At 38.3% G+C, this 16,727-nt stretch overlaps 1 protein-coding gene across 1 annotated transcript; it reads right to left on the bottom strand.

Moving 5' to 3' along the window:
- Positions 1–320: 320 nt before the first annotated feature.
- LOC134225960 (uncharacterized) lies at positions 321–2,738 on the bottom strand. Its single transcript, XM_062706431.1, has 2 exons — positions 1,824–2,738; positions 321–1,750 (listed from the first exon to the last, which is right to left on the bottom strand). The coding sequence occupies exons 1-2, from the start codon at positions 2,464–2,466 to the stop codon at positions 996–998; spliced, it is 1,398 nt and encodes a 465-aa protein (XP_062562415.1). The 5' UTR covers positions 2,467–2,738; the 3' UTR covers positions 321–995.
- Positions 2,739–16,727: the final 13,989 nt, after the last annotated feature.

Consider the following 16,727-nt stretch of genomic DNA (forward strand, 5'->3'; position numbering starts at 1 on the left):
TACATAAGCTGATTGCTCAAAATTCAATAATTTTTTCATTGATCTGAATCGTTTTACATTAACTCATCGAATGGGGAATGACTGATTTGAACTAAATCGCAGAATGTTTGAATTTATTAGATTTTTTTAAAGTTTTACATGGAAAATGCGTTTTGAAACTTTATCTCTCTCATTATCTCAGTATGCGAAAAACCAATATGGGACTGATATGAAAGTACCGGCAGTATAGCTATTATGTGGATAAATAATCAGAAGGAATAAATTTTGGTTGTTGTGCCCTTTTCAAAAGTTTGTCTGGAACTGATTGATATATTTTTGGATTTCCTCAATTTTGTCATTTGTTTAATCCTTAATTCTGAATATGTTTTAGACTAATTTGAGAGGAATAAAGCATTGAGAGGGTTTCAATCAGCCTCTCAATAGCTTGATTGTTTTAACCAGCGATATTTCAAGAACAAAAACTTCTTCGCTTACTCAAAAACACGAATAATGGCATCACAGATGCACGTCTAGCCGTATTGATGCACAGGAAATGCTAGATAAGATTTAGTGTGAAATTGAAATGAGACTCCGTGACCTGCACGAATCACCTCTTTTTAAGATTATTGATGACGGAAACATTCGAAAGAAACCAATTCGTTAGAATCGTATTTTCATTTGACTTGTTGGTATCAACAAGAATGAGCATCATTTCCGAATATATTGCAATGTTTTGACGAAACATAATCAGCTAAACCATAAATACATTTTTAAGATAGCCCTTCAAATGATTTCAGTTAAACAAACATTTGATTATACATGTATGTAGAAATAAATTACGAATTTCAAGTGACTGATTTTAAATCAAACCTTTTTTAATCATGAGGAGATCGTATGAATGAAATTGTTTTCTAAATACTAGACTTCTTTTTATCTCAACGGTTAATGTACGTATGAAAAAAAAAAAATGAACATAGAAAATCTCCCTTTGCTTTGTTTTCTGCATTTACTCACTCCTAGTAGATAATCTGACTCGTAGATCGGCTACTCGCCGATGCGTTGGACGTTATGGCTTCCTCCAAGTTGGAATCCAGCTTCCGGTACGCTGCCGTGTGCTTTCGGCCGCCTTTGCTGAAGCCTCCCCGGCCAGAGCTGGTTCGCCTACCCTCCACCAGCAGAGCCAACAATTTGGACTTGTTGTGATACGCCACGTAGCACATGATGCACGCGAACATCATGAACATAAAGTAAGTGAAAAAGTTCGAATCTTCCTGATCGAAGAATGGATCGACTCGCTCGATTTGCACCGCAGCGGCGGCCGGCTGTTCCACGCTGAAGCCATCCGAATCTGCTCCGTTTGGCAAATCTTGCTCCAGCTGGACTTCGTCCTTGACGGGACTTTCCTTGGGAAGAACTGATTCCGGCTCGAACTGATCTTCGTCGCTGAATTCGTCGTTTGTATCCAATTCGTTATTGATATTGCCCTCGCTGTTCATTTCGCGTATGTTGTTTAGGTTTTGGGTCTCATTGAGATCGCTTTGTAAAATATCCTCACTTTGCTTCGTTTCAGTGTCAACCGTGATATCTTTATTGCTCGCCGACTTGGCGATTTCGTTAACATCATTGGAGGGTGCAGCTTCTACAGCTTTATCCGAATTGGTTTTCTTGTCATCTTCTGTTGCGTTTATCTTAGCATCAGACGGTTGCTCTAATGGTTTTTCTGATTTCTCCTTTGCCTGCGTGGCAACGGAACCTGCTGGCTTGTTTTGAACTAGTAGAAAAAAAATGCAACATATTATTGTACTATATGAGAACAAAATAAGCATGCATTCAACAAAACTTACCATCTTTTTCCTCCACCTTCTCAATTTCAACGTTTCCCGGTAGCAACGGGGGTATGATAATTTCAGCTACCTTGTTAGTAGGATTCTGTGCGACCATTTCTAGCTCCGATATTAGTTCCTCCTTCAATCCCCAGAGCAGCACCTTGCAAATTGGTTGAACCCCCACTAATTTCGTCAGGTCTTCGTTCATCAACAAACACCAGCGAGAACAAACATTTTCTGTTTGCAGTGGACTTTGGCTAATGTGGTCTGTATGCTTCACATTCCTGTTATTCAGCACTGGCACCAAGTTGTCGCAGAATCGGCTCGCATCGACCTGCTCATCAACAACCTTTTTAACCTCATCGATTGCCACCGGTTCCGGTTTCCGTTGGGTCAGTACCGTATCTACTAAGAAACGATACAACTCGCATAGCTTACTGAAAACAATTTCGACTTTGTCTGCGTCGCAACTGACCAGAAAAGGCAGTTTAGTTCCATCTAACAGATCCGATTCAGGGGATTCAGCTCTGGTAGCATTGATCGTAACAGATGAATTTGACGGAACTGGTGATCCTGGAGGAGCCGACCAAACCACCAGTGAATGGTGAACCAATAATAAAGCGATAGCCATCACTAATTTCGATGCAGATTTATGGAACATTTTTTGCACAAGCTTACAGAAATTCCCGTTATATTGGATGAATCAGGTTTATGTGTATCAGACAAGTGCGTCTTCGACAGGGAAATTATCGGACTTGCTATCGCAAATATGACGTGGGATAACGGCTTATCATCAGTTGATAAACGGAATCACACTTTTTATCGACTGTTTTTCAGGAAATGGTCTTGAATAACACTCAGATTTCAAGTCTTTCACTGCTTCCACTTGGAAGATTTTGACAACACAACATCAAGGACTTTCTTCTTTTGTAAAATATTAACTGCGTTGATGGACCCCCCTGTCAGTTTTATGACAGATTAGAAACACGGAGCGTCGGAAATATTTATATTTTTTGGGGGCTGACACTGGAGACACGGAGAAAAATTGTTTTATGACAGATTAGAAACACGAGCGTCGGAAATAATTATTGGGGGCTGACACTGCCCGTAAAAGAAAAAAACCTCAAGTTGAATGGTGTGAACTGTAAAATAACAATTCAATTTATGGGAGACAATAAAAATTATTGTTTTTGTATTGTACAATTTCTTGTACTATAATAAACCAATCTATTGTATTTACAATAAATTAACAATACTATTTATTTCTCCGACAGAGTTTATTGTTCATACCATAGATTTACAATATTTTCTATTGTTCATGAAAATTGAATGATAATACGATTTTCAAAATGGCTACACTGCCAGAAATCGAATGTTCTGGCACCCGTGCTAATTTGAAGTCTTGATATATTGTTTATTTTTTAGTTTTCCTGATTATTCATCTGATCACTGAAAAGAAAATAATACATTTTATTTTCTTTTCAGTATTCTTCATGTTTAATTTTGCAAAGTGTCAGCTACGTTGTGGTACCGAAAATAAATACGACGGTCCAGGCCAAACCACTCAGATCCAGATAAACCAGTTTAGGAAGCTGCTGCTGCTTGGCGGCGAGCTGGTTATGGAGCTGGACTGAGTAACAATAAACGCTTATCTGGGCTATACGTAACGTTCAAATTTGAGACGATAGACTCGCAGTTGATGGAATCCTGCGATCAGGATGGAAACAGTAAACCAACAATCGAACTGCAAGCCGTAATAGTGGAGGCACTGTTGGATAAGTTGAATACCTCGTGTGCAACTTCAACGAAGATCTGAATGGTGTGCCAGCGGTAAATCCAGTTGGATATTCTCGTCGGCGTGAGAGTAAGTAATATCTCGTACTAAACTAACCTAGGGCCACCAGGAGTTCTATATCCGAGTGATCAGGATTTGCTCGCCACTAAAAGACAGGCATCAACCGGTGTACAGATGCGAGTGACCGATAACAACAATCCGCAACTGCCTGCAAACACGTGGCAAGGAATGTGTTTCTGGAGTTTGTCATTCAATACTCCTGTCTTGACTCCTGTAGCATGGTCAGGCAACGGCAATAATGTTCACGCTGGGGCATGTTGCAAAAATGTTGCCAAGGTTGCCACTGGCACGTCAGACAGGTCAGCAGAACTTCACCAGGACGTTCCACACCATCACTATCTTTAGGAAAACTAGCACACTGACCCTTATAAGGCGGGCAGAAAGCCAGACTGATTGCGTAAGCCAACAGCCAGGATATGATCGAGGCAACAGACGCTCTCTACTCACATCAATCTCGTCTATCCAAAAAATAATCCGGATAGCATTATGTAACTGATTTTATCACCTAGCTAGTTTCATATCGCGATCGCCATATGATGTAAATTCCGTAGGAAGTTATCACAGAAGTTTTCCATGATGCTGCGGAACTGAACCTAATTACCAACGGGGTTGATATTTATTTACCCAAATTTATTTGCTGGCAACCGAACACAACCAAGAATATAAGGTAAATATTTAGAGTTGAATAAATAAAATGATTACTACAGCAACAATTATATCCTAATTTTGTTTTATTCTGATTGATTGACAAATATTGATAATACAATTAATGCATACAAATTGCAATATAACTTGCTAGCGTCTAATCATCTTTCTCTTTCAAGCGCATAGGAAAAATAGGATTTTTCGTTTCCCGACGTATAAATTTAGGTATATTTATTTGTTACGACAGTCTACCTGTTACATGACTTATATCCTATGCATTCTACGTGCTTGAAAGAGAAAGATGATTAGACGTCAGCAAACTCTATGAATTAATAATGAGCCATTTAAATTGTAGAAACAGTTGTAAAACAATACATTTTATTGTTTAGAACAGAAATTATGACAATAAATAAACAATAGAAATTATTGTTTTGTGTTTCAAAATGTATGAGAAAAAACGAATTTTCTTACTGTTACGGTAACTAACAACCATACTTTTCTATTGTAAAAGTCTCAATAACAATAAATTTTATGGTGTTGCACATTAGATTGTATTGTGTATGTATTGTAAAACTCACATTATTTCTTATTGTAATTTTAATGTTTTTTATCTTATTGTAACAATTAAAATTACTGTTTTTTTATGGTAGTTTTTATTCGGGTGGAGACCGGAGAAAATTTCCTGGGAACAGTTCGGCAAAAGATATTTATCTCGCATAGAAAATATCAAACATTGATTTTACCAACAAATATTTCAGTTACAAGATAGATTGTCGCTATCCGGAACATATTTTGCTGGCGAGGACGAGGGCGAGGATATATCCCTACACTGCCAAAATATCTATATATTATATACGTGTCGCCGTTATAAATTTTTGCAATAGCTTCACCTTGATATAAATAATCGATATAGAACCACACATAAATTAAATAATTGCTAATTCGAGACCACACATAAAGTTTATTTGGATATATATTTTATTAGTATTTCGCGTGGAGAATGGTTATGTGTGCGCTGAAGTGCTGGTAGTTTTCGTGACTGTCATGTGAAAGCGAAAACATTGCATTTTCATTTTCAAGAGACCAAATGAAAAATGTTTAGCAGTCATGATGGGAATGTTGCTTTGTTTTTAAATCTAAATTTCCAAATAGTTTTAATAGATCTATGCAAATAACGATGACTAGTCGATAAACCAAATACAATCAGGTTTTTGATTTTAGAGTTAGAAGTAACATTATTGAAGAAGAAAAAGGTTGTTCACAATAGTTTGATGCGCTTTCATGAAATAAAAATCCGTGAAAATTTAGCAGAATTCCTTTCATTGTTTATTTTTTCTATGAAAACGGGAGAGAATAAAATGTAAATATCGCGTGACTTCTCTCAATGAAAATGAAAATCTCAGTACTGGCGCTGATATACATCATAAGTTAAATCTATGGATTTTTGCCAATAAATATGTGTGGATTTTTAGTAGTGTATAGGGTGCTAAATGTCAATGAAGGAAAAATACATACGATTTGACAGTTCGGTACCCAACATGTTTCGGACAGCAGAACAAAGGGGACCGAAGCGACAATCTTTATCTTGTAACTAAAATATCTTTTGTTTTACCACTAATCGTTTTTCGATTATACATTTTATGATTGGATTATTATATATGGTAACGTAATCAATTACACCAATTCTCGCGTAACATTTGAAAAGGGCCTACAGCCAAAACGTAAACACTGAGAAAATGCCGTTCGAAAAAAAGGCATCACAATTTCTATTCCTATTTCTCAGGTTTACGATATTTTAAGCAGCAAAAACTCCTAAAAGCACATAATCAGCACTATCTATCCATCCATAACCTTAATTGCATCGAAAACATGAAAAAATGTGTCGAAATCGTTAAAATAAAAGTTTAAGTCTATTTTAATTTTTTTCTCCGGGATAGGCCTTCTTGTTAAGTCATTCTGCATTTGCTTGTCATTCATAGACCCTTTGTTTATGTCATTTTTCGAAAGTAAACACGGGATAAGGCTTTTCGGGAGGGGAAATTTTCTCTCTCCGAGGTCGGGCCGATGACGGTTCGGAAAAAATTCTCGTTATCGGCCCGAAGTTGGAGAAGGCTTATCCCAGACAGAAAAAAAACGAGTGGCTTGGCCGTTTTTTAGGGTGGACCTACAAATATTTTGAAAATAACACGTTGTAGGCCCAATTAAAAATTAGTTTTTTCTAAGTAATTTAATTGAAGATGCTGAACATTTTTATACTATTAGTAGCTATTAGAGGATGCTATCGAAGGGTGTTAAAATTGAATTTGTTTACTTTTCATTGTAGGCCCTAATCAATTGTTAAGCAAGAATTCTCGGGTACTTATCATCCAAATTCTAAAAATTGTAGAGGCTATCGTCAAAATTATTCATGATACAATTCTCGGGTATTTAATCAAAAGGACGTATGTGATTTTATAAACAAAGATTCAAACGTCGATTTGTCCAATCTGATAGCACTCCCACGCAAACCATCACCACAGACTGGTAGAAGAAGCCTTCGGCTACCTGTTGGTGGTGTTGGATTGCGTGGGAGTGCTATCAGATTGGACAAATAGACGTTTGAAACTTTGCTTATACAAAATCACATAAGTCCTTTTGAATAAATACCCGAGAATTGTATCATGAATAATTTTGACGATAGCCTCTACAATTTTTAGAATTTGAATGATACACTGAACGGGTCGTAAAGTATCGTTACCATTCAAAATTGATCTTTTTGGGAACACAAAAATTGCTGTATCATTGAGGTTACAATCACTTTATCATGCATTTAATAATTCTATGAATAATAATCGTTTGATGTATGATCGAAATTTAATTATGAATAGTTTGACATTTTTCATCTGTATCATAAAAACATAAAAGCGCTATTACTTCTCGAGCAACATATGATTAGGGCCGAAAAACCGACAATGCTGAACCGAGAAAAATTAGGTTCAATAAGTTTTCTATTAGTATGTCTAATTTAATTCATTTTATTGAAGTAGAAACTCATTCCATTGCCAAAAACATGTCAATGCTATACTGCCGCTAACCGCAAGTCGAGCACATCTGTGTATGGAGGCCCATATACAGATGTGCTCGACTTATGGTTAGCGGCAGTGTTCGAACAGTCGGATAGAAATGAAACGGTTTTTGGTAATCAACCCAAAGGATGATCAAACTGTAAAGTTTAATTAAAGTTTGAAATTTAGTTCTTTGTCTTACAAATCTTTACCGTTACTATAAAATGCTTTACTTACAATTTTAAGTTTATTTTCCTAGGCTTACTTTCTCACTTCACCTTCCTGTTTTGCTCTGTCAATTATTTTATTTCTTAATTTAACTAATTCAGTTTTAGCGTGTACTATATGATTACCTGTTTCCCTCTTTTCTTCCAGCAGTGTGTCGAATGTTCGTCCTTCTATTATGTGGATTGTTCAGAAATGATTGAGCACCACTGTACTGTCTTGCACCCGTATTGCTCAGCTGTTCATTGAAGCATAATTTTAATTCACATTTATTTCATGTTCCCGATCTACTTACGGTATGCGTGATGTGATCGTATGACCAGATTTATGCAATTTTCTATACGATAATTTCTTTAATCTATACTCTTCCTAAACTTTTCATTTATCCATAAATATTATTCACTTTTGTAAACTGCTGCTCAGAATCTGTAATCGCACTCGGTTCGGCACGTCGTACACAACTCGACCGATCACCGTCACCGTCCGAATATCACTGTCCTGTTATGCTCACCCTCTGTAACCCGTAATGCGTTCTCTTTTATTCATTCCTTCAATGGCATGACCAACGTTATTTACTAGTCAGGTATAATACTGTCTAACCGTTACATTCCTCAAAACATATACGATAACCTAGTTTAATATTTCTTTATTGAAAACATCGTCTAAAGTTAAAACTTACCAACCGTTACAACACAAAGTCATCATATCTAGTTGGGATCTTTCGGCGTCTTTCTATTGGGTCTCGGCTGCTTCCCGGAATTGTATCTTGCTTCGTGAAATGCTCCCCTTCGTCTTCGGTGTTTACCATTGTTTGTTTCGATTTCGATGGTTCTTCTTCCGACGACAGTGGCCTTATGTCATAATTCAACTTTTTAAGATGAGTGCTGTTCCGGAGGTACACTTTACCTGTATCGTTGGACTTGACCTGAACTGCTCCTTTATTGACGTCCAGAACTTCAAACTCTTCTGCTGTGAAATTCGGCTGTAAGGTACCTTTCTTGAGATTCTGCATCAACACTGTATCACCCCTCTCCAAATTATGATGTTTGGCGTTCCGTTGAGTGTCCGCAATTCTTTTGTGATATTCCTTCAATTCCATATCTTTATCTTTCGCTGCTTCAAGGGATAGTGTAGGCGGTTGATGTATTGATGGTATACCATTATATACCTCCTACCAAACATCATTTTGTAAGGTGACAGTCCATTCGTTTCTTGTGGTGTAGAATGATACAATATCAAGTACTTTTTAAATCAGTTTTCCAGTCCGTACCTTGAATGGTGCTGATTTTGACCCGCTTTCCTATGTTCCGCATTTGCCTTTCTACAGCTCCATTTTGCTCGGGCCAATATGGGGTAGAAAGGTTGAGATGTATTCCGTAGCTGAGACAGAAATTCTTGAACTCAATTGATTTAAATTGCGGACCATTGTCCGCGGTGATAGATCTTGGTATTCCGAATGAGCTGAACATTTGCAGTAGTGTTCCAATGACCCGTTGTGTGGTAGCTGGTTTCATCGGTTCAACTTGTATGAAACGAGAGGTGTAACATACTACTACTAGCAAGGACATCTCTCAGGCAGACCTTCTTTAAAGTCTATTGCGATGTCTTGCCACGGCTGTGTAGGAAGTCTCCGAGACATGGGAATATTTTTTTCCGAAAGAGATGTCATTTGCATGGTTTGCAGTTTTTACGACCAAGTCTATCATCTTGTCCATAGCGGGAAACCATACTTTATCTCGTAGTTGAGCTTTCATGGAGGTACTCCCTTGATGTCCTATGTGGGCGAGATGAACCACCAGCGCTCTTAAAGCTTTCGGTATGACGATTCGATCGCCCCGAAGAATCAACTCCCCGAACAATGACAAATCCTCCTTAATCGTCGTCGTCTTGTATTCGTTTGGAACATCATCCCAATTTGTTGAGTAAATCGCGTCCTTAACCTTCTGTAGTTCTTCATCTCTAAGAGAGGCTTTTTCGAGATCATCCATACTTATGGCAGACGGCCGAGCTTCCGTTGACAGCCAAGCAATAACATCTGGTTCTCCTTCAGTTTTTTGTGATCCTTGGGATAATCTAGACAGTGGGTCAGCCAAGTTTTTCTCTCCTGGTTCGTATTTCACGGTAAAATCGAAACTCAGTAACCTAAGAATCCAGCGTTCGATTCGTGCTGAGGGTTTTGATTGCGATTTGTTAAACAAATATTCGAGCGGCTTACAGTCCGTCACTAAAGTGAAGTGGATTCCGTATAGGTAAACGTATAGCTTTTCCATGGCCCATATTATTGCCAGACATTCTTTTCTGTTTGGCAATACTTCTTTTCGTGATCTGCTAAACTTTTAGAAATGCAGGAAACTGTTCTGGCTCTTTCATCCTTCATTTGAACCAATATGGCCCCAATCCAAATGGACTTGCATCTGTGATCAATTGTGTCTCATCTTTCGGATCAAAGTAACCTAGGGACTCTACCTTTCCTATGACTGATTTTATCGCCCCTAATTCTCGTGACTGTTCTTCGCCCCACTCAAAAGAGCTCTGTTTTAACAGTAAGGATCGCATGTGACGTGTTATTGTGGCTAGATTAGGAATAAATTTACCGACAAAATTTATCAAGCCAAGAAGGGATCTTAACTCTGATGTTGAAGTGGGAGGTTGTAAATCAAGAATTGCTTTGATTTTCTCGTCAGTAGGTTTGATCCCTTCCTTAGAAACATGGTGACCAAGGAAAATTACTTCGCTAACGCCAAATTGGGATTTTTGCTCGTTGACTCTCATGTTGTATTGCTTGATACGTTTCAAAACTTCTTTTAGTGTTTCATCGTGATCATCATCAGTTTCCCCGTAAAGCAACACGTCATCCATGTAAACAATCAGTCCTTTAATTCCTCTGAAAAGATTTTCCATCTCCCTTTGGAATAACTCGGGTGCTGATTTGATACCGAACATAAGTCGGCGAAATCTGTACACCCCACTTCGTGCGACAAACGTAGTAATGTCTCGACTATTAGGGTGTAGTTCGAAATGGTAATACGCCGCTTCCAGGTCGATTTTCGAAAGTTTCGATACCTTATGAATGGAAGCCATTGCTGCGTCTATATTTGGCATTGGAAAATTTTCTCTTTTTACAGCTTTATTTGCTGCTCGCATATCCACGCATAAACGAATCCTTCCGTCAGTCTTTCTAATGGGCACCAAGGGCGACACCCACGTCAAGGGCCCTTCCGCTCGTTCGATAATGTTCTTCTGAAGAAGTTCTTGAATCGCATTCTCGACATCGGCCTCCATTGCGATAGGGAATCTTCTAGCAGCTTGCACAACTGGTTGAACGTTCTTATCCAGATGAATATTTAATGAAACATTTGGGACCTTTGGGAACTCCGCGAGACATTCAATAGGATTTTCCGGAATGATGTGATTCACGTTATACCCAATTTTAAGTACGCCTAGAGCAAAAGCAGTGCTTTTACTGAGTAAATTTGTTTGACCACGTGGGGCCACAAGAATGTGAGCCCATATTCCAGAACTTTCTCCTGGAATCTTTACTTGCGCTTCGAAAGCATTACTAAACAATATACTTTCATCGGATGCGAACGATTTCAGCTTCCTATCATCAGGATCAGGACTCCTCTCGTTCAAAATCTCTGCATGTTTTCCTTTAAGGAACTCGAATGTTTCTGAATTGATAATATTTGCTGGAGAGCCTGAATCGATCAACAAAGATACAATGACGCCTCCGATATCCATACGAAGCACTTCGTTAGGATCTTGACCAGCTACAAAAAACACTGCCTTATGATCGTCTTGATTCTCTGTGATGGCATGAACACGTCTGGATTTTTGTCCCTTTTGTAACCCGAACTCATTCAGCTTTCTTCTTCGACAGCAAACTTTAAAATGCCCCTTGGTTCCACAGTTGAAACAAGTGGAGTCCCGAGCTGCGCATTTTTCAATTTCCCTAGAAATGTGACCATATCTGTTACAGCTGTAACATTTCTTCGAACTCTTGAGGTCATTATTCCCAGGAAATCGTGTTTTCTGCTCTGATATACGTTGAACTATCATTGGTGTCTCCCGTATCTGTCGTTGAATATATAAAACAATGGAGATAAAAAAAAACAGTACTTACTCTTTTCGTCATTAAACTATTTACCGTTGATGGATGTCTCTCATATTCCCTGGTCTGCTTCTGCACTTCTTCAATGGTCTTGCCGAGAATGATCGAATCACTCAATGTTACGTCCTCTGTTAGTAATCGCTTCCTAAGATCAGATGATTTGCATCCCTCTATTATCTGGTCAACGATCATGTCGTCAACGTCGGCGAAGGCACACCGATTGGCTTGGTCTTGCAACCTGAAAACATATTCCTCGAATGGCTCTTGGTCTTCTTGTTTCATTGCTCGTAGAAGATGCCTCTCGAAACGCTTTTTCGTTTGGGGTGCAAAATATTTGTCCAGTGACAAAATGGCTGAATCGTATTAAATTGGCACCAGTTCATCAGAACCGTCACCAGCGGGGGTTTGTACTTCCCATTTGAACACTTTATCGTAATAGGCTTGTAACTCAATACCACCCAGCACGAGTAATAGATCGTATTTTTCCACATCTTCCACTACCCCGTTGGCTTTGAGAAATCTCTCCAAGGCCCTTTTCCATTTAAGCCAATCATTTCTGGCATCACTGCCAATTTTGAACGGCGGCATTGCCGATGCATCTGAAACGATCACATTTGCAAAAAAAAAACAAAAATAAGAACACTTATCTTCTTTCTCTTTTCTCTCGTTTTGCTTCTCATCACTACCACAATGTTAATAGCGCATAACCTATTTTTCGTTTTTGTGTATAACCTTACTAGCTCACATTATCTCACGAGTATCCAAAAATAATCCACCATATATCCATACCATCATTCATTACATACAGAGAATAATTCATACTCTATGTAGTATCCAACACATCGTATTTATGGCATTTAGCCTTTCCAGCACATAGCTTTATCCAGCACATAGCTATATCCAGCACCTAGCTTTACCCAGCACATAGCTTTTCCCGGCACATAGCCTTACAGCACAGAGCCTTTCAAGCACAGAGCATTCCCAGCACATAGCATTTCTAGCACATAGCAATTCTAGAACAAAAGATTTGTTCTCATTGTTTTTGTTTGCGCCAATCCACGCAACTACATTCTCATTCTGTCATTATTTTCTGCAAGCCAGTATTATTCAGTACTTTCACATACCCGACTTTTCACAACTACAAACCACCTTTTCTAGGCGTCGTCAAGCGCCATTTTGTTTTTGAACATCCACCCAGCACGTTTGTTTTCTTCCATCTCTTTTTTCTCGATGAAAACGCCAACACTGTCCGACTCTTAACAACGCTAAGTATTAAATTATTATTAGCACGCTTTTTTTTCTTTGCCTTTCATTCTATTTACTATCCTCCAAATTAATTGCATATTTTCCAATTCACATCACTTCCTCCGATTGGCTTTTATTTTCAGACCTGTTCTTTTGAATTCAACTCTTATTTTTTCTTCTCTCTATCTCATTTTTCAGACTCCACACAATCTCCATTTTGTAAAATATTTTTTTCACGACGCTTAATTTTTTTTTCAATTTCCTCATTTTAATCATCTGACGAATTATCTTTTTCACTTAATTCACAAAATCACCGAATTCACCTACCGATTTTTATTCTCGTCGCCATTGTAAACTGCTGCTCAGAATCTGTAATCGCACTCGGTTCGGCACGTCGTACACAACTCGACCGATCACCGTCACCGTCCGAATATAACTGTCCTGTTATGCTCACCCTCTGTAACCCGTAATGCGTTCTCTTTTATTCATTCCTTCAATGGCATGACCAACGTTATTTACTAGTCAGGTATAATACTGTCTAACCGTTACAACTTTCAACTTCTAACTTTTGTTTATGTTCCTGTTATATCTACTTTTACTTTTTGCTCACCTTTTCTTCCTCCTCTGTCTGTCAACTCCCAACTAATATTTAATGTTAATGTAAATGTTATTTCAACTCGTCTATACGGTTTGAAGCTGAATATGTGTGCTATACATATGATCAAGAACTTCTATTCCATGCTTTTTTCACGCTGTATAAACGTTAAAAAAAGGCCTACATACTGCTTTCAGCACATTAGCTTAAAAATTATGCTTTCAGCATTATTTCAACCATTATTCAAACATCTGTCAGCATGTTCTGTGGGCTAACTTTTATGCATCATCAATCGCTGAAATTGTTTTTAGGCAACATTTTCTCGATCTGTGTAGATGCTACTCTGCTGCTAATCGTTTAACAGTAGCCGTCAACAGAAATATCGCTTCTAAATGGCTTGTTTTCTTACGCTACTGCTAGCATTAATGACAGCGCTTTGTCAGTTGCTATAAGAGCAGGTGAATACCATTGTAGCTGCATTACAGAAATCAATAGCTCATACACAGCTCCGGCAACAAAAATCAAATGTAAACATTGCGGTTTTGACGTTCCATACTGATAAGCTATTAAAAGAAGCAATATAAGGTTTACTTAAACGTTGTGTAATCTTCAAAGATACAGAAGTTGCCTTAAAGCTTCGTTAGTTCATTTATAGCGCCATTACGCTATATTGTTAGTGCTATAACAACAGCGAAAACGTTTTCATTGTGAATGTTACTCATCGTAATGTGGGAAATTGCTAACAAGCAACTCGGTTACATACATAAGCTCTTAACCGATAAGCTTTGTTGCTAATTCAGACAGAGCTGTTTTATGACTATATGAAAGCTGCATAAACGATAAAAGATTAAATATATTCGGCACACTGACTAGCTGATAGATATTGGGTAATAGTCGAGTTGAAGTTTAAGGGATTATTTGCAGAGGCTTTTCTTTTATTCAGCATTGGCTGCTTTTATCCAGTTTTCCGCGAGCGGTAATGGCCGCCAGCTTGCTTGCGGTTCAGTCTCTGATTTGACGTGTCTGGAGGTCAAATGCACCCACCGCTCCGAGCATTCTGACCAATGTAGCATATAAGAAGGTGCTGATTCAGTGAATTCAAGCCTTCTTATATACCACATTGATCAAAATGCTCGAATGGTGGGTGCAGTTGACCTCCAGAAATGTCAAATCAGAGACTAACCCGCAGGCAAGCTGGCGGCCATTACCGCTCGCGGAAAACTGGATTCAAATATTATACAGCCAAAGGCTAGAAGTTGAAGCTTTTAGCACCAAAATTGTTAGTTGGGCTGTCACCCAACACGGAAAAATTGAAGAACCTATTTTGTTAGCCAAACGTTGATCGTGACTTGGCTGCGTACATGCAGTGTCGCCAGAACAGGCAGTATACGTAAATGGTAATTAATTACCACGATATCTCTGACGGTAACCGGTTCCGGATGTTGAAATCACTTACTCCTACGTGTAATTTCTGGTAGATTATGGCTGGCTGTCCAATGAGCAGCTCGAAGTAGCTCGAAGTTGTTCTCGTCCTGCTCATGCCTATTTGTTGACAAAAAAAGAACGAGCAGGACAAGAACAACTTTGAGCTACTTCGAGTTGCTTATTGGACACCACTTATAGTGCTGCTCGTTCTTTGTTGTCAACAAATGGGCATGAGCAGGACAGGGAGAAACTTCGAGCTACTTCAAGCTCTTATTGGACAGCACTAATCTGTTACCCACCAGGATCTGATTTGCCAGGATCTGGAAGTTCATCCAGTTCTGCTTAAGTGCTGCGCTGCTGTCGTCGAGGTCGGCTAACGGCTTCGTTCCATTGGACGAACCGAGAAGGAAGTGGTTCGGGGTCAACGCTGGAGCCGAGTCGTCGTATATTGGTGTCGTATCCATCCAGGCCGATATGAACCAGCCGAAAATAAAATACCTACACATCACACAACGCGCACTTCCATTCGTTGGAAACTACAGAATGACCAAACATTCTACAGAATGACCAAACATTCAGCCTTCCTCATCTTTCACGCAAATATTCCCTTCCACTCTAACACACGCTAACCTTCGTCTTCATTTTAAACTCCGACACTCGGTCATCTCCGTATCCTCAATTGCACATAGCGTTCGAGACGAAACGAGACCGCTGCTTCGTGTGATCATTAGCCCAGTCACTGTTTCGTCGTTCACATTACTTTTTCTTCGTTTTAATAAATCATTTTTCTTTTAAGTGGTTAAGGGCAACATGCATCCATTTTTTTTCAATTTCTTGACTGCTAATTAACTTTTAGTATGATCTAATAATATATTTATTCATGGTAAAACCTTGTCATAATTTATCTTCAATCCAGCTTTCCACGCTCGCCATAATGGCGGATGCTATAAATATTTTGACAGTAACTGCTTCCAGACATTGAACTGAAATTTCACTCTTAGCAAACCATGAAACTTTGGTAACCAATACCTACGAGTTGTTTATTTATTGTGAAAATGAAAATGATTTTTTATTAGAGAAGCTGCAGCCATTTCGATAAAAACTAAATCATTTACTAAAATTATTTCATACATTTCAGGAAACGAATAAGGTGCATGAAATTGACTGAATCTATAATTAAGGCGTTGAATGCAGTTCCTAGCATACCAGGTTCCAAGATCTCTACGAATTGCATAGAATATCGTTCTGCTCGTCAAAGGTTCCGACTGTAGAGATGGAAATTGCGAAACTATGTTAAAATTTTTCACTGATTCATTCGCATTTCCAAGCATCATAGAATATTGCTCTGTGAGCTTATTATTAAGGCTAAATTACAGTTCGGAAAACGTGTCGCGAGATTTGCCCCCCCATGCATTTTCAAAGGGGCCTTTGAATCCCACTCTTAATTTAACTGAAAACAGCCTTCCCTCAATCGTATTCTAAATTCTACCCATTTTTGTTTATTAAATATGCGATGAACTTATAACAAACATAGAAAATAACAGAAATAAAGTTTATAGAAAAAAAATACCAAATGCCTTTTGAAATGTTTTTTTTTTCTGGGCGAACAAAATTATTGTATACTGGATGCTAATGAAAATTCAGTTGATACAATCATGAATCACATAATTTTTCTAAACTGCAAAACTGTAGCACCTTGTTTGAGCTAATTGAGATGGTGAGAAATAAAATAAACCAGATAGTTATTCACCAAAATCATGTTAAACGATAAAATTTA

Source organism: Armigeres subalbatus, chromosome 1, assembly GCF_024139115.2.
Source record: "Armigeres subalbatus isolate Guangzhou_Male chromosome 1, GZ_Asu_2, whole genome shotgun sequence".
NCBI classification, from domain to species: Eukaryota; Metazoa; Arthropoda; class Insecta; order Diptera; family Culicidae; genus Armigeres; species Armigeres subalbatus.

Bases quoted from the DNA above. Each gene is read 5' to 3' on its own strand.
- LOC134225960 (XM_062706431.1), bottom strand. From the start codon at position 2,466: ATGTTCCATAAATCTGCATCGAAATTAGTGATGGCTATCGCTTTATTA. The intron at 1,751-1,823 runs GTAAGTTTTGTT...TTTTTCTACTAG, and splicing joins GAAGGTGGAGGAAAAAGATG to TTCAAAACAAGCCAGCAGGT.